This window comes from Saccopteryx leptura, chromosome 2, assembly GCF_036850995.1.
Source record: "Saccopteryx leptura isolate mSacLep1 chromosome 2, mSacLep1_pri_phased_curated, whole genome shotgun sequence".
NCBI classification, from domain to species: Eukaryota; Metazoa; Chordata; class Mammalia; order Chiroptera; family Emballonuridae; genus Saccopteryx; species Saccopteryx leptura.
The window spans coordinates 276,284,179-276,309,375 of record NC_089504.1 but is presented as its reverse complement, the minus strand read 5'-3'; the positions used below and the strand labels follow the sequence as shown (position 1 = coordinate 276,309,375).

Genomic DNA, 25,197 nt, shown 5'->3' with positions numbered 1-25,197 from the left:
AAAGCTCCATCAACTCCTCAGAAACCCAAAACAGTACACAGTCCAGTTACAAGAGCCCCATCAACTCAGAAACCCACCACAGTACACATTCTAGTTACAGGAGCCCCATCAACTCCTCAGAAACCTAAGACAGTAAACATTTCAGCTACAAGAGCCCCATCAACTCCTCAGAGACCTACCACAGTGGATGTTCCAGGTACCAAAACCCCATCAACTCCTCAGACACCCACCACAGTGGATGTTCCTGGTACCAAAGCCCCATCAACTCCTCAGAAACCTAAGACAGTGAACATTCCAGCTACAAGAGCCCCATCAATTCCTCAGACACCCACCGCAGTGGATGTTCCCGGTACCACAGCCTCATCAACTCCTCAGAAACCTAAGACAGTGAACATTCCAGCTACAAGAGCCCCGTCAATTCCTCAGAGACCCACCACAGTGGATGTTCCTGGTACCAAAGCCCCGTCAACTCCTCAGAAACCTAAGACAGTAAACATTCCAGCTACAAGAGCCCCATCAATTCCTCAGACACCCACCACAGTGGATGTTCCCGGTACCAAAGCCTCATCAACTCCTCAGCTACCTAAGACAGTAAACATTCCAGCTACAAGAGCCCCATCAATTCCTCAGACACCCACCACAGTGGATGTTTACGGTACCAAAGCCCCATCAACTCCTCAGAAACCTAAGACAGCACACAGTCCAGCTACAGGAGTCCTATCAACACTTCAGAAACCCTCCACAGTAGACATCCCAGCTACTGAAGCTATATCAACTCCTCAGCATTCCACTACAATAAATTTTTCAGCAACCAAGGTCCCACTAATTCCTCAGAAACCTACCTTAAATTTTCCAGCTATGGAAACTCCACCAATTCCTCAGAAACCTATCATAGCAAATGATTCCTCTGAATCAGTCTCTCTATCTACAGAGACCCTACCAGCAGCCCAGACTCCCATCATATCAAATTTTTCTACACAAGCCACACCAAAAACCCCAAGATCCACAACAGCAAAAACTTCCCTTATACAGAGTCGTCCAGTTACACAAAAGTTCATTGCTGTACATGCCCCAGTGACTAAAGGTTTCCATACAACACAAAGATTGACCTCTGCTCATATTACAGAAACACAGAGTCCACATGTTCCCATGGCAATAACACCTTTTCATAAAAGAAGCACACCTAAAGGAGGAGGAAACACTTCTTCAGGTGAGTTGACATACTTCAGGTTCCTATGGATCTAATGTGTTATGGTGGAAATTTCTCCTGGATCAGGATTATATTAAATAGTCTGGGATTTGCTGTAGCCTGAGTTTTTTTCATACTAATGTCCTGGACTTTCTTCAGAGGCAGACTTGAATTGTGCCAGAGTAAATCTTTAGAATAGAAAACATTTCGCAATAATATAGAAAAAGGTGTGGCCCCTTAAAAACAATGCTAAGTTAAGCTTGATAAAGAAATTCTGTTTTTTGTATTAGCTTTAGGGAGTCATTGAATTCCTCAGAACTCTTTAAAGGATGAAATATACGCCATCTGTAAGGTTGATTTCTGGGTCTGGTTCACTGATGGAGACCCATCCCGCAAGCATGCTAAAGGATCACTCCAGATTCCCTAGCGTTGCTAGTTTGGTGAAGTATCTCAGCAGTTTCTGCTCCGTAACTGAAAACACGGTGTTCTTTGAAATAGTAGTTCATAATAATACAGGGCTCTTTAAATAAAGGCCCTTTTCATAAAAGTGGAATAAAATATGCTGTAGACTTCAGAAATACCTACTGAGTGAAGAAATAAAACCCCTCTTACAAATTAATGCTGATTCAGACCACCAGGAGGTCTTGTCTTACCACTTGCCTAAATGGATAGTCATTTTATAGGCATTCTTGTTTTTCAATAAACACACCTATTTTATTTTATCTCATTCTATTCTATTCTATTCTATTCTATTCTATTCTATTCTATTCTATTCTATTCTATTCTATTCTATTCTATTCTATTCTATTCTTGCTTGGGAAATCTCAATTGAACTAAGCCTTTTTGATAACTTTTAAAATTTTATTTTAACATTTTCATTGAAGTCAATGCACACATAGATAACTGCATAAAATCTACATGTGTGGCTCAGTAAATTTTCTAAAGCAAATATTTGCGTAACCACCACAAATGTCAAGATATAGAACAGGCCCTGGCCGGTTGGCTCAGCGGTAGAGCGTCAGCCCCGGGTTCGATTCCCGGCCAGGGCACATAGGAGAAGCGCCCATTTGCTTCTCCCCCCCCCCCACTTCCTCTCTGTCTCTCTCTTCCCCTCCCGCAGCCAAGGCTCCATTGGAGCAAAGATGGCCCGGGCGCTGGGGATGGCTCCTTGGCCTCTGCCCCAGGCGCTAGAGTGGCTCTGGTTGCGGCAGAACGACTTCCCGGAGGGGCAGAGCATCGCCCCCTGGTGGGCGGAGCGTTGCCCCTGGTGGGCGTGCCGGGTGGATCCTGGTCGGGCACATGCGGGAGTCTGTCTGACTGTCTCTCCCCGTTTCCAGCTTCAGAAAAATACAAAAAAAAAAAAAAAAAAAAAAAAGATATAGAACAGCAGCAGCCCCTCAGATTTGCCCCTCACTTCCCGGATGCTCTGACCATCCTCTCACTTCTCAAGCCAGTAGGACTGTGGGTTTCTGCTGCCCAAACCACTCAGCCTAGGGATTTCCTTCAGCTGCATGTATGCAAATCTCACTGCACGCAGTTTTCTCTCTTGGCTTTGATCAGTTTCTGCCTGGGCTAATTAGTTATTTCTCTAGTCTAGGGCCTTCAAATCATAGTTATTGTTTGTTTTCAATGTTTTGTAATTGCTATGTTAAAGTCTATTTTGCCATTATCCAAATAATTTTTGAAAATTTAAAACATTAGATACTGTTGTTGAAATTTCCTTTGTATATTTCTTTATTCTGCTAGGTAAAAATCCGAATACACACAAATACTCAAAATCTCACTCCATTTAGTTCCATTCTTTAATAGGGGAATCTTCAATTCCTAACTGAATTTGGTCAGTCTTCAGTGGCATCAGCTAATTGCATTTATAAAAAATAGTTTTACACATAATGACCATGATTTCATGATTTTCTCTATATCATAATTGTTATCTTGAAGCCTGTTTGCCATTATCCAGATATTTTTTAAGTACTTGACCATTACAGACATCATTGTTAAAGTTCCTTTGAACATTTCACACCTAAGGCAATTAAGCCTGAGATTGGTATGCAACCTTTCTGTTTTTTTATTCTTATGTTATATGTATGTGTCCACAAGAAGTACATAATATTGTTTTGTGTACATTTTATAACTTACATAAACAGTTTGTCATATTTACATTATCTAATGAGACTTTTTGCACTCAAAATTAGTTTTGTGTCTTATATTCTTTGGTATATTTAGATTTAGTTAATTTTAACACTTGCATGTGCTTACTGACTTCTTAAATTTTTATGATATCTCTAAGCCTAAAGTTTTAGGGTGAATATGCTCATTTTTAAAAATGTTTTATTTGATTTGAGAAAGGGGAAGGAGGGAGAGAAAGTGAGAGAGAAGCATCAACTTATTGTTTTGCTTAGTTCCATTTAGATGTGTCCTGATTGCTTCTTGTATGTGCCCTGACCTCTGGTGCACGGGGTTTACGCTTTATCCACTAAGTCACCCAGCCAGGACCCCCACTTTTTAATAGGGCAAGATAAGGAGAATAATTTCACTTTATATAAATTTGTCTTAGAGCTAATTTTGTTGAAATATTTTTCTGCAAAAATTTAAGATGTCTGGCCTGTGGTGCACAGTAGAGCGTCAACCTGGAATGCTGAGGTTGCTGGTTCAAAACCCGGGGCTTGCCTGGTGAAAGCATATACAACAACCACTGAACAACTAAAGTGAAGCAACTATGAGTTGATACTTCTCACTCCCCTCCACCTCTCTCTCTCCTCTCTCTGTAAAAGCAATAAGTAAAATCTTAAAAAATTTTTCAAGATAATTTAACAAATTTAAATTAAACCTGTCAATTAAGTTAAAATACAGCTGTTTTTGAGAGCAAACTTTATTTTGTGCTGTTAAATTTTATTTTTCAATTACAGTTGACATTTAATATTATTCTATATTAAATAGTTTCTGTAGTATAGCACTATGGTTAGACAATCATATAATTTAGAAAGTGATCCTGATCTTTCAGGCCCTCACTTGGCATCATACTTATTATTACACTATCGTTGACTATATTCTCTTTTTCTCTTTGCTGTACTTTACATCCCCATGAATAATTTATAATCACCTTTTTTTTTTTTTTTTTTTTTTTAGTAAGAGGAAGGGAGGCAGAGACAGACTCCTGCATGCACCCTGCTCAGGATCCACCTGGCATTCCCACTAGGAGGCGATGCTTTGCTCATCTGGGGCCTTGCTCCGTTGCAACTGGAGCCTTTTTTTTTTTTTTAGTGCCTGAGGTGGAGGCCATGGAGCCATCCTCAGTGCCCGGGGCCAACTCTTATGGAGTCCTGGCTACAGAGGAGAGAAGAAGAGAAAATGAAGGAAAGAGAGAGGGAAGCAAGAGGTGGAGGGGTAGAGAAGCTTCTCCTGTGTGCCCTGGCCAGGAATCCAACCTGGGGCTTCCACACCAGGGCCAACGCTCTACCACTGAGCCAACCAGCCAGGGCTTGATCACCAATTTTTACTTCTTATTTTTTTCACCTTTTTTACTCAGTTTCCAAATCTCCCGCCTCTCTGGCAACCATCAGTTTGTTCTCTGTATCTATTTCTGTTTTGTTTTGTTTGTTTGTTTATTTTACATTCCACATGTAAGTGAAATCATATGGTATTTGTCTTTCTTTGACTGACTTATTTCACTTAGTATAATAGCCTCTAGGTCCATCTGTGCTGTCACAAACGGTAAAAATTCCTTTCCTTTTATGGCTGATAATATTCCGCTTTACACAGTACCATTGCCTTTTTTATGCACTTGGGTTGCTTTCATATTTTGGCTATTATAAATAACACTGCAATAAACATGTAGGTGCATGCATTTTTTCTATGCAGTGTTATGTGCTTTTTTAGATATGTACCCAAAAGTGGAATCACTGAATCATAAAATAGTTCCATTTTTAATTTTTTGAGGAACCTCCATGCTGTTTTCCCTAGTGGCTGCATCAATTTGTGTTTTCATCTATAGTGCATCAGAGTTCCTTTTTATCCATATCCTTGCCAGCACTTCTTGTTTGTTAATTATTGGTGATAGCCTTTCTGACAGGTGTGAGGTGATATATCACTGTGGTTTTAATTTGCATTTCTTTGGTGATTGATGGTGATAAACATCTTTTCATCTATTGACTATCTTTGTCTTTGGAGGATTGCCTATTCATGTCCTCTACCCATTTTTAAATTGAATTGTCTGATTTTTTTAGGTTGATTTGTATTAGTTCTTTACAAATTTTGGATATTAACCACTTGTCATATATATCATTGGCAGGTATCTTCTCTTATTCAGTGGGTTTCATTTTCATTTTGTTGATGGTTTCATTTGCTGTGCAAAAGCTTTTTAGTTGGATGTAATCTCATTTGTTTATCTTTTGTTGGTTTGTTAACCTTGCTTTAGAAGATATATCAGAAACAAAATATTGCTGAGAAAAATGTCAGGACTTACTACCTATATTTACTATCAAGAACTTTATGGTTTCAAGTCTTATATTAAGTCTTTGATCTTTTTGAGTTTATTCTTTTTTTTTTTTTTTTGTATTTTTCTGAAGCTGGAAATGGGGAGAGACAGTCAGACAGACTCCCGCATGCGCCCGACCGGGATCCACCCGGCACGCCCACCAGGGGCGACGCCCTGACCACCAGGGGGCGATGCTCTGCCCCTCTGGGGCGTCGCTCTGCTGCGACCAGAGCCACTCTAGCGCCTGGGGCAGAGGCCAAGGAGCCATCCCCAGCGCCCAGGCCATCTTTGCTCCAATGGAGCCTTGGCTGCGGGAGGGGAAGAGAGAGACAGAGAGGAAGGAGGGGGGGGGGGTGGAGAAGCAAATGGGCGCTTCTCCTGTGTGCCCTGGCCGGGAATCGAACCCTGGTCCCCCGCACGCCAGGCCGACGCTCTACCGCTGAGCCAACCGGCCAGGGCCGAGTTTATTCTTTTGTATGGTAAAAAATATGATCTAGTTTTCTTTCTTTTTTCATGTATCCGTCCCGTTTTCTCAACATTATTTATTGAATAGATTGTCTGTACCCCATTGTGTATTCTTGTCTTCTTTGTCATATATTACATGACCATATAGGTGTGTGTTTATTTCTAGGCCCTCTATTCTATTTCATTGATCTATGTGTATGCTTTTATTCTATACCATGCTGTTTTGATTGCTATAGCCTTGTAGTATAGTTTGATATCATGTAGGGTGATCTCACAAACTCTTTTCTTTCTTTCAATATTGTTATGCTCAGGGTCTTTTGTTGTTCCATATAAATATTTTGGATTATTTATTCTAGTTCTAGTTCTGTAAAAAAATGGCATTAGTATTTTTATAGGGATTAAACTGAACCTATAGATTGCTTTGGCTAGTATAAACATTTAACTATTAATATTCTCTGTCTGTGAATAGCGTATATACTTCCATTTATTTGTATTTTCTTTAATTTCTTTCTTCAATGTTATATAATTTTCTGAGTTTAGGTCTTTTATCTCCAAGGTTAAATTTACTCCCAGATATATTCTTTTTATTATTTTGGTGCACTTGTACATTGGATTGTTTTTCTAGTTTCTTATTTACTTAGTTGTTTATTTATCTATATTTATTTATTTATTTTAAGTGAGAGGAAAAGAGATAGTGAGACAGACTTATGCATGCATTCTGACTGGGATTCACCTGGTAACCCCCATCTGGGGCCAATGCTTTTCACAGAGTCATCCTCAGCACTTGGGTGACACTTTCCAACTAATTGAGCCATAGCTGTTGGAAAGAAAAAGAGAGAAAGAGAGAAGGGGCAGAGGGAGGGGAGGAAAAGCATATATGGTTGCTTCTTCTGTGTGCTCTGGGAATCAAACACAAGACAGTTCTCTTTCTGGTAGTTCATTATTGGTGTATAAAAAATGCAACCAATTTTTGAATATTTATTTTGTATGCTGCTACTTTACTGAATTCATTTATCAATTGGACTCATTTTTTTGGCAAAACTTTTAGAGTTTTTCTATATATACGGCAGCGTCATGTCATTTTCAAATAATGACAGTTTTACTTCTTTCTTTTCAATTTGGATGCCTTTTAAATTTTCTTCCTGTCTGACTGCTGCAGGTAAGACTTCCAGTACTATGCTGAATAAGAGTGGTGAAAGTGTACATCCCTGTCTTGTTCCTGATCTTAAGGAAAACACTTATAGTTTTTCTCCATTGAGTGTGTTATCTGTTGATTTGTCATATATATGACTGTGATATTGTTGAGGTATAATGCCTCTCTTCCCACTTTTCAGAGGTTTTTTTCCCATCATTAATTGGTTTCTGTATTTTGTCAAATGCTTTTTCTATATTTATTAATGTGATCCTATGATTTTTATACTTCATTTTATTTATGTGGTGTATCATGTTAATTGATGTGCAGATATTGTACCAACCTGGCATCCTCAGAATAAATTTCACTTGATCATGGTGTGTTATCTTTTTAATGTGGTGCTGATGTTGGTTAATATTTTGTCTAGGATTTTGTATATGTTTCATTAGGGATCTTGGCCTATCATTTTCTATCCTTCTTATTTTTATTTTTTTTTTAGGTTTTTTATTTTTTTTTTGGATTTTTCTGAAGCTGGAAACGGGGAGAGACAGTCAGACAGACTCCCGCATGCGCCCGACCGGGATCCACCTGGCACGCCCACCAGGGGTGACGCTCTGCCCACCAGGGGGCAATGCTCTGCCCCTCCGAGGGGTCACTCTGCCGCGACCAGAGCCACTCTAGCACCTGGGGCAGAGGCCAAGGAGCCATCCCCAGCGCCCGGGCCATCTTTGCTCCAATGGAGCCTCGGCTGCGGGAGGGGAAGAGAGAGACAGAGAGGAAGGGGGGGGTGGAGAAGCAAATAGGCACTTCTCCTATGTGCCCTGGCCGGGAATCGAACCTGGGTCCCACGCATGCCAGGCCGACGCTCTATTTTTTTTTTTTTTTTTTTTTTAGTTTTGAATTAAGATAATGCTGGCTTCATAAAATGATAGAAGGATTCTTTCCTTCTCTTGAATTTCTTGGAATAGTTTAAGAAGAATAGGTGTTAATTTTTTATGAATGCTTGTAAAATTCACTTGTGAAGCTATTCCATCCAAGACTTGTTTGTTGGGAGTTTCTTGATTATTGCTTTGATTTTGTTTGTTGTAATCAGTCTATTCAGATTTTCTACTTTTTCATTCAGTTTTGAAAAACTGTATTTTTATTATGTTATTAAAAATATTTTATTGCTAATTCATTGTGTTGACATGGTTTCAAGTGTTCCATTTAATTTGTTGGCATATAATTATTTCCAGTACTTTTTTTTTATAATTTGTTGTATTTCTGTGGTGTCAGTTGTCATTTCTCCTCTTTAATTTCTGATTTTATTTATTTTGTTTTCTTTTATTCTTGTTAAGTCTGGTTAATGGTTTACCAATTTTTTTTTTTTTTTTGTATTTTCTGAAGTTGGAAATGAGGAGGCAGTCAGACAGACTCCCGCATGCGCCCGACCAGAATCCACCCAGCATGCCCACCAGGGAGCGATGCTCTGCCCATCTGGGGTGTTGCTCTGTTGCAGCCAGAGCCATTTTAGTACCTGAGGCAGAGGCCATAGAGCCATCCTCAGCACCCGGGCCAACTTTGCTCCAGTGGAGCCTTGGCTGCGGGAAGGGAAGAGAGAGACAGAGAGGAAGGAGAGGGGGAGGGGTGGAGGAGCAGATGGGCACTTCTCCTGTGTGCCCTGGCCGAGAATCAAACCCAGGACTCCTGCACGTCGGGCCGACGCTCTACCACTGAGCCAACCGGCCAGGGCCAATTTTGTTTATTTTTTAAAAGAACCAGGTCTTAGTTTTGTTGAATTTTTTTCAGGTAGTTTATTTAGAATCTATTTTGTATATTTTTGCTCTGATTTTTATTATTTCCTTCTTTCTACTCACTTTGTGCTTTGTTTTTTTTTTTTTCTTTCTCTATTTTCTTTAATTCTAAAGTTAGATTTTTGTTTCTGAGATTTTTCTTGTTTTTTTTTTTTTTTGAGGTAGACTTGTGATGCTGTAAATTTCCCTCTTAGTTCTGCATTCACTGGTTCACATAGATATTTGGATTGTTGTGTGTTCATTTTCATTTGCCTCAAGTTATCTCTTGATTTCTTCCTTGCTTTAATTATTAACCCATTCATTGTTTAGTAAATGTTATTTAGCCTCCATGTCTTTGTGTGTTTTCAGTTTTTAATTTTTTTTGTAATTGATTTCTTGTTTCATACCATTATGATCAAAGAAGATGCTTGATATGATTTCAATATTCTTAAATTTGTTGAGACTTGTTTTGTGGCCTAATATGTGATCTTTCCTGGAAAATGTGCTATGTACACTTGAAAGGAATGTATATTATGTGGTTTTGGGGGTGAAATGTTCTAAAAATATTAATTAAATCCATTTATCTATGTGTTATTTAGGACTACTGTGTCCTTATTGATTTTCTATCAGGGTGATCTATCCATTGTTTTAATGGGGTGTTAAATCCTCTACTATGACTGTTATTACTTTTGATCTCTTCCTTTACATCCATCAGTAATTGCTTTATATTATTAGATGCTCCTTTTTTGGGTGTATAAATATTCACAAAGGTTATATCCTCTTGTATGATATGGATTAGTCTCGTTATCATTATGTAATGTCCTTCTTTGTCTCATTAAACTCTTTGTTTTAAAGACTATTTATCTAAGTATTCCCTCCTCAGCATTTTTAAAATTTCTATATACACAAAATATCTTTCTCTATTCCTTTAGTTTCAGTTTGTGTACATCTTTTGCTGATCTCTTGTAGACAGCATATACATGAGTCTTGATTTCTTACCCATTCAACTACCTATGTCTTTTGATTGGAGCATTTAATCCATGTACATCCAAAGTGATTTTTGATAGGTATGTTGTTATTGCCATTTTATTATTTATATCTATGTTGGGATCAAATTTCTTATGTACAATTAATTTATTCTTTAAATATTATACAATTTCTTGATCTTAGTTCTAAAAATAGTAGCTACCACCCTGGCCAGTTGGTTCAATGGTAAAGCATTGGCCCAGCATGTGGAAGTCCCTGGTTCGAGTCCCAGTCAGGGTATACAGAAGAAGCACCCATCTGCTTTTCCACCCTCCCCCTTCTCCTTTCTCTTTATCTTTCTTTTTTCCTCCCGCAGCCAAGGCTCCATTGGAGCACGTTGGCCTGGGTGCTGAGGACAGCTCCATGGCCTCATCTCAGGTGCTAGAATGGCTCTGGTTGCAATGGAGCAACACCCTGGTTGGGTGCATGCGGGAGTCTGTCTCTCTGCCTCCCAACTTCTCACTTCAGAAAAAAATAAAATAAAATAAAAATAGTAGCTACTACTCATTGAGTATGTACTTCAGTGGCATGTACCATACACCTTCCTTTTGTTGACACTATTCCTTGCAACAACCTTGTAAAATAAGTATTTCTTAGTTCCATTTCATAGATGATGAATTAGAAGTTTAGAGATTAACTTATATGGTTCATATATGATGCATAATTAATAGAAAATTAGGGTTTAAACACATTGCTGGCTCCAAATTATTCTTTTTCTGCTATATAGTATTGCCTGTTCTCAATGGTATTTTGAGTAAACTTGTTCATCTTTAAGAGAGTAATATATTTATTATTAAAAATATATTTTTATCTGAAAGTAATTTTGCAATGCCCCACTCATAGTCATTGAAATAAAGTGATATGGTAATTTAAGTTTTGATATATAGTCTGCCAAAAGAGATTTGAGTTTCTGATACTTTCTGCATCATAAGATTGGTTTAGTTGTTACTTACTATTAAAACCTTTGTTTCTTGTCATCAGGTCATATAACCAAATTTACATAGGGTTTGTTTCAGTATTCAATAACTTTATCATGTTTTATGTTTATGTTAAATTGTTGAATAGATATAGGCACTGCTGTGTGTTATTTGTTTATAATATGTAATTGTTTTCATAAATCTATTTACAATTATTTCTTTTAAGTATGGTCTGAGTTACTTTTTTTCTTGACAGAGACAGAGAGAGAGAGTCAGAGAGAGGGTCAGATACGGACAGACAGGAAGGAAGATGAGAAGCATCAATTCTTTGTTTTGGCATCTTAGTTGTTCAATGATTGCTTTCTCATATGTGACCTGACCTGGGGCCTACAGCAGAACGAGTGACCCCTTGCTCAAGCCAGCCCTTGGGCTCAAGCCAATGACCTTGGGCTTCAAGCCAGTGACCTTTAGGCTTAAGCCAGTGCCCATGGGGTTATGTCTATGATCCCACACTCAAGCCAGTGACCTCATGCTCAAGTTGGTGAGCCCTCACTCAAGCCAGGGACTTCAGGGTTTCAAACCAGTCTGACGCTTTATCTACTGTGCCACTGCCTGGTCAGGCAGTCTGAGTTACTTTTGAACAGTATATATATATATATATATATATAATTGATTGTAAATCAATTACTTTAATTATTTTATTTTTGTATTCTTTTTTCTTTTTCTTCTTTAGGGGTTAGCACCATTGCATCTGGTAAGTTTTACTCTTTGGAAGCTAAAAGAAATTGCCATCACTGTAGTATGTACAATCCATGTTTCCGGAAGAGAATATTATCTTTTAACTGTCTTAGGAATACTATTAAAAGGCAGTGTTTATGGGTACCAAAGAGAAAACAGATAAATGTTTTTTATCGGAATGTTTTGTGGAGACCATTAAGTACTTGGTATGTTTCTAAGTATTCCCGATGGTGTTCTTGTTATAAGGTAATTTTAAGATAAGTTCAAATCATTAAGCCAATCAATCAAGTACTATTGCATGCCTATTTTTTAGTGCATCATTCTGAATTATTACAAGAAAGAGACAATTATTAATAATTTCTATCAAGTATCTTATAATTAATCAGAAACTAATTCTTGACTATTTCTAGATTTCTGTCCTACTCCCAAATAAAACAAAGAGAGATACCTTGATTACATGTTCTTGTTTCCCCTCTTCACTGTCTGCGATTGAAGCAAAGTTATTTTTCAAAAGTATTCTGTTGCTTTAGGCATGAAACCTAAAACATATATATATATATATGTATTGCAATTTCTTTTTACATTTGGTCTATTACTTTTTCTGTTCATAAATATATTATTTGATGTTATACATTAACAAGAAGATTAATAAACTTTTAAAGAAGATGGTAAGAGAAATGTTTAAGAAACAATAGTTAAATTTTCATATTGATAGGTAACATCCACTAGAAAAATATACTCATAAAAAATTGTATATTTTAAAATTATGTCCGTATAATCTGGAATCTCCTGCCTTATACATATATGAATTAGCCAAAGAACTATAAAGCTGAAAACAGACATTTTAAAATTATTTTTAAGAAATTATTTATTATAATACTTTTATATTTTGAATAAATCTCTCCTAAGCTAAAACATTTATCTTGAAAGATTCAAACAGTTGAAATTCAATTTGTTTATTTTATATTTTAAATAAAAATAAATGTATTATAATTGAAAACATCATGATTTAATGATTTAATATTGACAACAGTGATGAGTTTATTAGATGAACTTTTTCTCACTTGCACAAAGCAGGCTGCTGCTAATGTCAGGCCTGAGGCCACTTAGCAAGAGGTACAGGGCATGCTGAGACCAAGTGCTGTTCCTTTGAGAGACTTTTAGGAGTCTGAAGTACGAGCAAAGTTGGCCACTTCTTTGGAAAAGCCACTAAAAAGGGCTTGCATGAGCCTGAAGTTGGGTGGGGCAGGGTCTCAGGGAATCACCAGGGCAGGGCCTACAATGTGAATCTGGTTGATGGTGACTGAGATATGGCATTCGCCTGCTTTCTGCAGGGGGTGAGCTCAGAAAAGCAACAATGGTCTCTGCCAGCACTTCTGTTTGGGAGAAAGCTGCCCCTCCAGTTCTCATTCTGATACCAGATAATTCGATTCTTCCTTGTGTGTCCCTGGTACTTTTTGAGCTGCTGCCCAGTCCTAGAGCTCTAAGCAGAATGAGTCCAAGTACTGCACTGGCTCTTTTGGAGGTATACCTAAGACTCCAGCAGCCTTCTGTCTCACTAAGCAACAATTCCAGCTGGTGTTCACAGCCAGACATTATGGGGACTTCTCTTACTAGCACTTGAATCCTGGGCTGGGGTGCCTGGTGTGGGTCAGGGACCCCTTGCTCTTCAGCTGAGATATATCTCCTTATTTTTAACTGCCACACACGGGTGTGAGATCAGTCCCTTTCGAGTCTCTGCCCTTCTACCAGTCTCAATGCAGCTGCTTATTTAAATCCCTACTTGCAAGATTTCCATTCAGCTAGGTTTCATGTGGTTCTGAATGATGGTTGTCGTGTAGTTTAGTTGCAGTTTTTTGTTTGTTTGTTTTTAATAATTTTATTTTTTTAATGGGGCGACATCAATAAATCAGGATACATATATTCAAAGATAACATGTCTAGGTTATCTTGTCGTTCAATTATGTTAGTTGCAGTTTTGATGTAGTTGTGGGAGGATTCGAGTACCATGTTTACTTATACCACAATCTTGACCAGAAGCTTTCATTTCTTAAATTTATTCTGTGAATCAGGTCACTTTTCTCGTTTTAAATATAACCAAACACTACTGCAGTGAAATTGATTTTGTTGATTATACCATAATATAAGTACTATTACAACTTTGAACATATTTGACTAGTCCTCTCAAGATTTCCTTATTTGCCATGTAAATGAAGCCTCTGTAGTGAATTTTAAAGATATCCTTCTGCTGGTTCTATATCAGTGTTTCTCATTTTTTCCCCCTTATTTCCCACAAGTAACCTTTTAAACATTTTAGAAATTTATCAGTTTTATTTATTTATTTATTTATTTATTTTTAATTTTTCTGAAGCTGGAAACGGGGAGACAGTCAGACAGACTCCCGCATGCGCCTGACTGGGATCCACCCGGCACGCCCACCAGGGGGCGATGCTCTGCCCATCCGGGGCGTAGCTCTGTTGCAACCAGAGCCACTCTAGCGCCTGGGGCAGAGGCCATGGAGCCATCCCCAGCGCCCAGGCCATCTTTTGCTCCAATGGAGCCTCAGCTGCGGGAGGGGAAGAGAGAGACAGAGAGGAAGGAGAGGTGGAGGGGTGGAGAAGCAGATGGGCGCTTCTCTTGTGTGCCCTGGCCAGGAATTGAACCCAGGACTTCTGCACGCCAGGCCGATGCTCTACCACTGAGCCAACTGGCCAGGGACATTTATCAGTTTTATAATGTAGCTATGTCCCATTTTGTTTAGCTGAGAGAACTGTGGTTTTGTAAGATTTATAACTTGCCCAAGGTCACACAGCTACTAAGTGCTTAAATAAAGGCCAATGACTAGTTCTTCTAGTACTAGGTGCTGGAAAGGGTAAAAAGATTTTGGTCCTAGTGGCAGAAAAAGAATTGCACAATTCAGATTTAACAATTAACGTATTTGTGATTGTTTACAAGTAATACCCCGCCCAACCCATTGCTTAATTCATGTATTGTGACATTCATAAGTTCCTTATGAGAATTAATAGGCCAACTGAAGTAATAGTAAAGAAAAAATTAGGAAATACTTAGTAAAATACCTAAAATACTTTTGTATCCTTTAAATATTACATGTATATTTTCTATGTTTTATATATCTACGTGAATATAGCATGTATTACAAACTAGCTCAAGTTGAAGAGCGTTTTCAAGGATCTTGAATCAACAGTGGTGATTAAGAGTGCATAAGATGTTGATACAGGGTATTCACTGTGTCTTAACATTACAAACTTAAATCCCATTATAAAGTGACTTCAATTATCTATCTTACTTAAAAATTTTGAAGAAATACAGAAGCATAGAAAATCCATGAAAATAGCCAGACACTTAAAGGATACTGCAGATGTTGTTGAGGAAGTGGTGCTGAATCCTTACTTGTAAATCTGAAAATTTAAAGTTTACTCAAACACATTCTTCTCTCTTCTGCAAAAGTCTCTTTCCCATGTGACTTTATTTGTTCACAGGCCTCAGTCACTTTATTCTGTTACATAGGAGTATAAGAAAGAACAAATCCAATCTACAGCTTTCTTATATTTTGAAGCACATGGAATACTTTTCTACTTTATTAGATATAAATGAGATCTTTTGAAGTGACTTGGTGAGCTCATACTTATTCAGAAAAGGAGACAACCATCATTTATTCAATACCAGATCTTGTGGTTGAATTTCTGACTTGGGTTTTTTAAAAAGGAAGGTGATACTCTATATATTGATAACTATATATATCTATATATATATATGTGTCAGTTTTCATATCTGCAAAAAGAGTACCATTTGACGCAATTTAATAAATATTTACTAAACACTTTTTACTATTTTCCAAGCACTATGCTAATTATTGGAAGTGATCAAATGAGATTATAGGTGGCAAACTGCTTTGCAACATTTGTAAAAACAGTTATGGAAAAATAGTTCTACATCAGGAAACATTACTAAAATACTTTTTATTCTTGGAGACAAATCACTTTTAAAATAATGTAATTTTCCTACCTCAGAACTCCTCAATTAATGATAGAAACATTGGAATCACAATCATAAATTTATTCATAATCTATAGTTTCATGTATCCCAAGTTGTAAAAATATTAAATTGATACTGATTCATCTTTGGGATAGTTTTCTATAAATACCAAGTTGTTCTTGGCATCCTAAACTATTACCTTTATACTTTAAAGTTTTTTTCTTCTTTCTGTTTTTTGAGATAATACTATATTAATTTATGAAGCAAGCATTTATGCAGATTTGTTTCTCAGATTTGTATATTTAGCTCTGGTTTTCTGTTAAACCATCAACCTTCACACAAATGTTTCAAGAATAACATGTATGTACTGATTGATGTTCTAGAAATACGCTTTTACTTCTGTCTTCCTCCTGTTTTGGATCACTTTTAAATTTTTATCTTTGTTTATCATTCAAATTAAAAATGGAACATTTTGGAAACATTTGAAAATGGTAGGATTAATAGGATGTGATGAAGGGGAAAAAACCTCAAAAATGTTTAGGAGCCAGAATTTATTTTGTGAATATAGTTGTTCCACACTAATGATATGGAACTAGAGCATAAGTTAAAGAAATTGGTTGGTTAAAGTCTTGTAAAAACTTATCTGGTGGAAATAGCTGTTTTTAAAATCATGTATCCACATGGTAGTGCAATTGTGTGATATCTATTGTTGATATAGAACCAACTACACTTATTAGACACATTTACTTCAGTTTGCTTTTCTAGTATCATCTCTAATTTCTTTTGTAAAACAGATCAAAACATTGAGGGTGGAATGTGTAGGAAATACATACATAAAAGATCAATGATCAAAGTATTTAAAATTTAGCTTGGTAGGGTTAAAGCACTTTATAATCTTCTCAAACTTGTCAAACAAATTTTATTTGATCACTATTATGCTTTATTTTTAATATTTTATTTCATTTTTTAAAGAAAATAGGATAAAAGATAAATAATATACAATTTTTATTTTCAAACTTGTCACATAAGGAAACCATATCCAAAATATAATTTCTGTCTTTTATATTTTCTTTAACTTGCCTCATAACCAGTATGTTTGTCATTGTGAAATTACACTGTATATGTAATGATTCATGTTTCTATTAACTGTGTTACCAAATTTTTTCCCCCTCAAGGACTTGTTGCTGGTACTATAGTAATTGTTACCCTAATTCTATTCAAAACTTTCTGGGACTGTGGAAGAAGAGGGTGAGCAGAAATTCTGATGACTTAAAACATTTATTCTTAGCTTTTTTTCCAATAAAACTTGATACTTTACCACAAATATATAATTTTCTTAATTGTATTTTTGACTTGCTATCTCTTCCTTTTGTCTATAATTACTACTCTGGATGAACAAGACTTTTTTTTTTAAATTTCTCAATATATTAAAGGACATTAACAACATTTCAAAGGTAAATGATTTGAAAGCCAAAGTCTCTCTTTGCCAACTATTAATCAATTTATCTTTTCCTTAGTACAATTTATGGTGGCATATATGTATTGTACAAAAGCAAAGAAATCTAAGAAGAGCCAACCTCTAATATATTGTTAAATTGCCTATAATTAGGTTTTTTTCTGACTTGTATTTGTTGATACATGCCAGTGTAGCCCAGAACAGCCCAGTGGCTAAGAGGTTATGAGGACAGCTCTGGAATCTGACTGCTTGGTTCCATTCTGTGTTCATGCCCAATGTCACTGCGAGAACTTAACCTCCCTATGCCTTAGTTTTCTCATTTGTAAAGTGGGGAAAATATAGAACCTATCTATGAGATTGTAGTAAGAATCAAGTGAGTTTCCTGTAAAGAAGTTAGAACATTGCTTGGCATGTCATAAGCCTTCAGATGGTAAAATAGTAACATATAGGAAAAATTAGTATTATTTGAAACATCTGATCTGTGTTGAATATTTATATATTAAATATATTGTCATATTTGGCTCTGACGCCTTCTATAGACAGAGGATTATGTCAATTGACCCTCTTCTGTTAGCTTGTAGATTTTATTGTTCAGAAAACTAATTGTGGAATTGATATAAACTCGAGTTATTTCTATACTTCCCTAATGCCTATATTTTCACCTCAATAAAACCAATATGAAAGAAGAAAAAACAAAGCAAAACAAAATACCTGGTAAATACATAAACATTATGTATTTTTGTATGTATGCATTTATCTTAAGTTTTGAGTAAGGACCAACTAGTTTTATCATATATTGCCTTTTTCTCTTAGTAGTAAAGTGCAGAAAATTTTAGTGTTGTAGTTAGATCTTTTTCTTTAAATTATAATTTTAAAATAATTATGACATTAATAAATACTTAAAGCAAAAAAAAAAAAAAGAACAACTATATTTTAATGCTCTTACTAAATTGCCTCTTTTAATTCTTTGGGTGAGGTGAACTATCTACTTTTGCCCTATATAACTCTTTCCTTCTCTTTAAATTAACAATATTATTGAAGCCGATTATAAGCTCAAATATGTGAATATTCTTTAAATTACTAAGTGATTTAGTATTTTAGTAAAAATATTTGACCATTAGGTCATGGATTTTTAAAAATAGCAGAGGCTATGTAGTAAAATATAATTTTGTCTTCAGATTTTTCAGAAAGCTTTAAAGAATGGGATTTATAGCCCAGCAAAAATAAACAGAGATCTAAGACATGTAAAATGAATTGCTACAGATGCCTCAGCAAAACTATTCTGGAAAAAAAGTAAAACACCTACCTTAGGTTCCTCCTTGCATTTGTTCCAGCTCTCCTGTTGGGTTAGAGCGCTATCAATTTACCTTCCAAAGCCAGTGTTTGGGGGCTTAGTAGGAGAGAGGGGTGAAAAGTGATGAGTTTACAGGGTCCTAGTTCTTGGCTGTCATCAGTTTCTTTACACACTTTGGTAAAATAATTAGTCATGATTATTGAAACATAGAAAGAGAAAAATATATTTTTTGTGTTCTATTGGTGTTTTACAGCAAACCTAAATCCTCTATTTCTGAATAAGCAGGAATTCAGGCAAAAGCCCCTCAGAAAGAATGTCTTTTTTATGTGCCCTTTGAAATATTCCACTTGCAAACAAAACCAAACCGAACAAAAAACACTCCACTCGCCTTATTTGAGAAGTAAAAGTTGTTGAGAGTAAGAGCTAACTTTATGCATTCTTGCTTATTCTCCTGACTTCATATCAATTTAATTAAAATTTTTATCTTAATGAGGACAAGGAAAAGAATGAATACAAAGTTGATAATGTACCTTCACTTGGTGATCCTTTGTGTTTGCCTATCAAAGGATTTATTTACTTCTTTTAGAAGTTTTTGGGTTTGTATGATATATTTTAGTTTATAAAAAGGATGTAAGTGTAAGCAACTGTTGGTATTGCTTTTTGATTCAAATTAAAATTATGTAATTCAATTAGTGTTTTTCTTCTCTACTGTTCAGCTCTTACTACACTCATGAGAACAACAAAGCACTCAATGTTGTATTTGATAATTTAGCTGGGACTGGTGGTGCCTCAGAAGTATGACCTTTTGGTAAATTATAAAAGGTATATGGTTCTATAAAATCACATTTCTATATCTTGCAAAATGTCCATCCATACTGTTGGTGCAGGATTTATCTGGGACTATCCAAGAATAATAGAGGCTTAATCCTCTATTATTATCAGAACTGTTCTTTTTTTTTTTTTAATGAATGACTAACATACTGAATCTCTCATTAGTACGGCATGTTGTCAATTCTCGACTCTTCAGCAATATGCTGATCATCTCATCCTGTGTTTTGCATTCAGTTTATCATGATGATTAGATGCTAAGAATGCCATAAATATTTTGAAAAAACAACCAGAGGTTGATACATTAGGGCTTACAAATAAGAATGCTTTCATTATGGCTTTCAGTATGATTACTTGCATCATGAGATGATTGGCTTATATTGTTTCTCCTTTTTTGCTTGATGGCTTTTAGAATTTCCAGTGTTTAGGGAATATAAAGTTTGATTTAAGGTATCTTATGAGTTCTGTTTATAGATCTTATATGATATCTCTTATGTTGTCACACAAAATTATTACACAAAAGTAACTTTATGCAAATGTATCTCTGAAACTTTCTAGGTGTCTTCTTTTTTGACAAAACTTTTCTCTATTTCACATGTAGTAGTCAAAGGGATCTCATTGACTTTTAATTCAAAAGTATTTTATAGAAATGTTTACCTGAAACCTATGTACTCTTATTGAGCAATGTCACCCTATTAAACTTAATTTTTTAAATGAAATATTTTAAAAAGCATTTTAATTGATTTTACCTTGACCTCTTAATCTCAAGAACTAAAAACATAAGTGTCATATTTTAATTGGTGTTGCTATAGTTACTAACCTCTAACTACACCCACCAAGTTTGTCTATAAACTTACTACTAATTTTGCATTTGTTTGACATCCTAAATTAACCAATTAATTCTTCTTCTTATCACATATTAACTAAAAATTTTATGTCTATCACCAGTAAAAAAAAAAGGTATTTTGACTTTAACTTTTTTTTTTTTTAACTTTCAGGACACACATTTATAACACTGACAGTTTTGCTTATGATGTTAGTAGCCATTGGCTAGCTGACTTAGCCAAAGAAGAGATCAGAAGAAAGTGCACTCAAGTACACAGAACATTTCTAGTTTCTTATAAGTGTCTGGAGGTGTGGACACAATATATGCAGTAGCGATCTTCATTTTGCACCATATCTTTAAGGTGCACAGGAATATCAATGAAGCAAGAAGAAATGAATCTGTCCTGTATCACATTCTCAACATTTCTAAGCCTATTGAAAATTAAACAACTCACAAGACTGAGAGCGACTACTTTCCTAAAAGTGTAGGAAGTGTAGAGCTCTGTTCATGCTTACAAGGTGAGCATGAAGAAAAAGAAATATGTGATTTATTTCCCATTAGATATGTAATGTTATTTTTATTTACAAAAGAAATTAAAAATTGAAAACAATTGGATATTGAAAACAAACAAAAAAGATATTGCCCAATCCCTTCTGAGCAAAATTGCCGAAGAGAGATGAACCACATTATAAAATAATCCTTCCCTCTAAGGCATTTTAATCTTTTCTTATTCCATTAAAGTAAATCAGAATGGGTTGGCAAAATATTTTAAATAAAAAACATGTGAATGACCCAGAGTGTTAAGTTTCTTGGGTTAGTTGGTAGCAAAGGAGAAATATAAAATGAAGGAATAATTCTTTGTCACATAAATACAAATAATTAAGAATTTAGCCCCTTACTTGTAAGATGGATCAGTAACAATTTTAATTTTGTTCTTAGAACAATCTTTCTTTTTGTAAAAGAATCCTGTGAAAGGGTGAAAAGATAGAAGATATCTTTTTATTAACTTAATGTCTTTAAAAGTATCCAGAGATACTACGAGATTAACATAAGGAAAGGTTCTATATTTCTGAAGTGACCCTAAATTGTAAATCTTATTTTTTTGTAATGTTAAAATTATTTATATTAATTTACATCAGTGAACACATTGGTTTTACGTGTATAGCAGGAGAAGTTCAAGAAGCCATGTAAAGAAAAATTTATCTTCCCTAAATGTGAAATAAATAATTGATCACATTTTTTTGTCTCATGTATTTGAAATTTACTTTCTTACATAGAAATAATTTATTTCTAAATAAGAGATTCCCTTTCTGCTTCCCATAAGTAGTTTAGAATGATATATTTTTGGTTCCTAATGTGAAACAGTTTGGGTTACTTTTATACTAGATTGTACTTTCTGAGGCTTGTCCTATATATCATCTCATATCAGAGCAATACATTAATTGTTACTGATTTACCTAAAGTTCATTACAGCAATTTCTAGGTTTTCAATATATTCTTGTCATCTTGCCCGTTATATTTCAAGTGTTGGAATAGTCTAGAATATACACATGACTAAATTTAACAATAATTATTTGTCATATTTTCTACTTTGTTGTATCTAATAATAATGGCAATTTCACTATAAATATGTCAATATGTATTTCTGACATTAAAGCTATTTTTCTACCTAAGCACAATCATCACAACTAACAAGATTAACAAAAATTTCCTAATAGTTTTTAATATTAAAAAATTCTTTTAACTCTCCTAAAAGTTCTGTGAATAGGTACATCTCTACCTACTAATTCATTTGTTAAGTAAAAAGTCCTGCTCTGCTTACTTTGTGATAATCTGATGCTTCCTGGGGTAGTAACAAGGATAACACTGAGTCAGTTATTCAGAAAAATACTCAAGAGCTCACTATGTACAGGTTACCATGTGCTATGTACTGAGATTACCAAGATGATAACAAGATAGTGTCTGCCCTCAAGTTGCTTGTAGTCTACCACAGAAAGACCAAAATTATATACTCATTGAGAGGAAGATTGTAGAGTTAAAAGTATTATACTAGTCACCTCTACAGAATATAAAGGATGCCTGAGCTGTCTTTGCTAAGTGGATGAACGGTGAGCAGGGAGGTGTTCAATACCAGATGTAAACTAAGGAAGGACAAATGGATGAGGTTCACATGGCAGGACTGGGCGCTGCAAAGAGTGTCACATGCTCAAAGTAGAAAAGGCATGGAGAGAGAATTACAGCATGTTATTTGTTTAGTGTAGGAGTAAAAATGACAAATTCTAAATATTTTATTGCACCTTGATTAAATTAAAAGTTGGAATCAATGGACAGAGATTTATAACACAGTTTTAGATATTAGGAAATACTGAACTTTGACAATACAGTACATTGCATTGAACTTTGTAATTTATTATTACTTAGATAAGGATAAAAGCTGAAAAATATTTTAATAATTTTCTTAATATAATATATAATATAAACAGTAGGGCATGTTGAGGATAATGGGGTTTTCTTGTAGGATAGATGATTATTTTGTATACTGTTATAAAGTTGAATAATTTTATTTTTCTCAAGGTAAGTTCTCCTATAAAATTGATTGTACTTTGGTTACAAAGATTATATTCCCTTTACTCTTGAGACTGATACTTATTTGTTGTAAAATGTTATACTTGCTTACCACAGAAATTTCTGTTTTGTATTATTTAACCCACTAATTCACTATTAAAATTCTTAGAGCAAGCCTGACTAGGAGGTGGCGCAGTGGATAGAGCATTGCACTGGGACGCAGAGGACCCGGGTTTGAGACCCCGAGGTTGCCAGCTTGAGCGCAGGGCTCATCCTGTTTGATGAGTTAAAAAAAGAAATTCTTGGAGCACTTGAACATTAATAATTTCTGTCTTATTAAACCTTAGCTCTCTATTTTTGGTTCATGCCCTAAGAAGAAATGCTTTACCAACTCACCTTGAGTGTTCCCTTCACCCCCTTTCCCTTAATTAAAAACAACCTCTTCCCTGAAATCAATACATCCTTTGTAGCCTACTCCAGTGGTGGCTGGTTTATTTTCATACGTCATATGCTTCCATGTTAAGATGTGCCGGTGGCATTGTCCTTGCTTCCTCTTGCCACTACTTCTATCTCAAGTCTCCCATATATATAATAACTTGAAAAGAGCAACTGTTTTTTTCCTCTGGTAAAGTAATTTATAAAATGTTAAATGTTTTCTGTATAGTTTTCCCTTTCCTAATTCTAAACAGGTATGACATTTTGGTCTTTTTCACCACAAAAGAACATCACAAGAGGATGGAAGTAGAACTGATTAAAATAATTCTGTTCTTTGCATTTTTTTTCTCTGAAATCCTAAACTCTTATCATGGACTGAGCTGTGGGGAGGGAGATAAAAGCAGAACTAGGAAGAGAGAAAATTTTCTGTGAACAACAAAGAAGACTGATATTGCTAATAGCTTCAACGTCTTCACTCCAGGCATCCTGACAGTTTCTATGGTAGGGAGATAAGGACCTAGAAGTGAGTGATAGAAAGTGTAGTGTTATAGTTATGTTTTGAAGTTGGGGTTAAAGGATTAAATGTGCAGTTAAAAATAAAGATGAGTTGGCCCTGGCCGGTTGGCTCAGTGGTAGAGCGTCGGCCTGGTGTGCAGGAGTCCCGGGTTCTATTCCCGGCCAGGGCACACAGAAGAAGCGCCCATCTGCTTCTCCACCCCTCCCCCTCTCCTTCCTCTCTGTCTCTCTCTTCCCCTCCTGCGGCCAAGGCTCTATTGGAGCAAAGTTGGCCCGGGCGCTGAGGATGGCTCTATGGCCTCTGCCTCAGGGTCTAGAATGGCTCTGGTTGCAACAGAGCGATGCCCAGATGGGCAGAACATCACCCCCTGGTGGGCATGCCGGGTGGATCCCGGTCGGGCGCATGCGGGAGTCTGTCTGACTGCCTCTCTGTTTCCAACTTCAGAAAAATACAAAAAAAATATTAAATAAATAAAATAAAGACGAGTTAAGGATGACACCAAAATTTTTAGCCTGGGCAACAGAAAGAGGGAGGTTGCCATTTACTGAGCTGAAGAAGACTTTTGTAACAGTAAGATCTGGAGTTTGTTTTAAGACATGGTAAGTTTGAGATGCCTTTTAGACATCCAAGTGTCTAAAGGTAATAAAAAATTTGTATAAGTAGTCAAAAATTCAAGTCTGGAGCTCTGAGGAAGTGTCCTGGCTTTAGATAATATTTGGGAGTCATCAATAGCAGTGGATCCCAACCCCCGGACCGCGGACCAGTACCAGTCTGTGGGCCATTTGGTACCGGTCCACAGAGAAAGAATAAATAACTTACATTATTTCCGTTTTATTTATATTTAAGTCTGAACGATGTTTTATTTTTTAAAAATGACCAGATTCCCTCTATTACATCCGTCTAAGACTCATTCTTGCCGGTTGTCTCGGTCATGTGATACGTTTATCCATCCCACCCTAAAGGCCGGTCCGTGAAAATATTTTCTGACATTAAACCAGTCTGTGGCCCAAAAAAGGTTGAGGACCACTGATCAATAGGAGAACATGTCAAGGAACCCAATTGAAGAAAGCAAGATTAAGACTAAGTTTCAGCATTAGGGTTTGTAATATGGAGGTCATTGGTGGCCTTGACCAAAGCTCTTTCAGTAAGGTGATTGTGGAGGAAAGCCTACACTGATCTTAATACAGAGACTGGGAGGACAAAAATTGCAGATAGCTAATATTGGTGACTATAGACAACTTTTTTGAAAAGTTTTGAAGAAATATGGGGCAGAGAAACAGGATATTTGCAGACAGGCAATGTGGGATCAAGAAAGGTTTTATTTTAAAATACATTAGCTGATGGATATGAGGCAGAAGAGAGAGGGGACATTTTCTAAAGTCCATGAGAGAGTGAAAGGTGATTGACTTCATTCCTAAGATGCAGTATAGCTGGTGGTTAAGAGCATGGATTCTGGAGACAGACTACCAGGTGTCAAATCGGAGTCCTGCCATTTAATAGCTGTGTGACTCAAAGAAACTTTCTTTTTTATGTATCTTAGTTATCTATCTAGAAAGTGGCATTCC

General features: G+C 36.0%; 2 protein-coding genes across 5 annotated transcripts in view; both read left to right on the top strand.

The window, feature by feature from the left end:
• Positions 1-1,119, top strand: LOC136393992 (uncharacterized; the record flags this gene model as incomplete). Its single annotated transcript, XM_066366533.1, has 1 exon — positions 1-1,119. A coding segment is annotated over one exon (1,119 nt), but the record flags the coding sequence as incomplete, so codon positions are not given.
• CD55 (CD55 molecule (Cromer blood group)) overlaps positions 1-21,353 on the top strand; it is a 37,240-nt gene extending 15,887 nt beyond the window's left edge. For 2 of the 4 annotated variants that reach the window (XM_066361866.1, XM_066361865.1), the window contains exons 7-10: positions 1,127-1,210; positions 11,712-11,732; positions 16,887-16,959; positions 20,288-21,353. In XM_066361866.1, coding sequence (XP_066217963.1) covers positions 1,127-1,210; positions 11,712-11,732; positions 16,887-16,959; positions 20,288-20,447 — 338 coding nt within the window. In that variant the 3' untranslated portion in view covers positions 20,448-21,353. Of the gene's footprint in view, positions 1-1,126; positions 1,211-11,711; positions 11,733-16,886; positions 16,960-19,177; positions 19,284-20,287 lie in introns of all 4 variants that reach the window. The other 2 variants (XM_066361867.1, XM_066361868.1) reach the window with 2 other exon arrangements.
• The last annotated feature ends 3,844 nt before the right edge of the window (positions 21,354-25,197 follow it).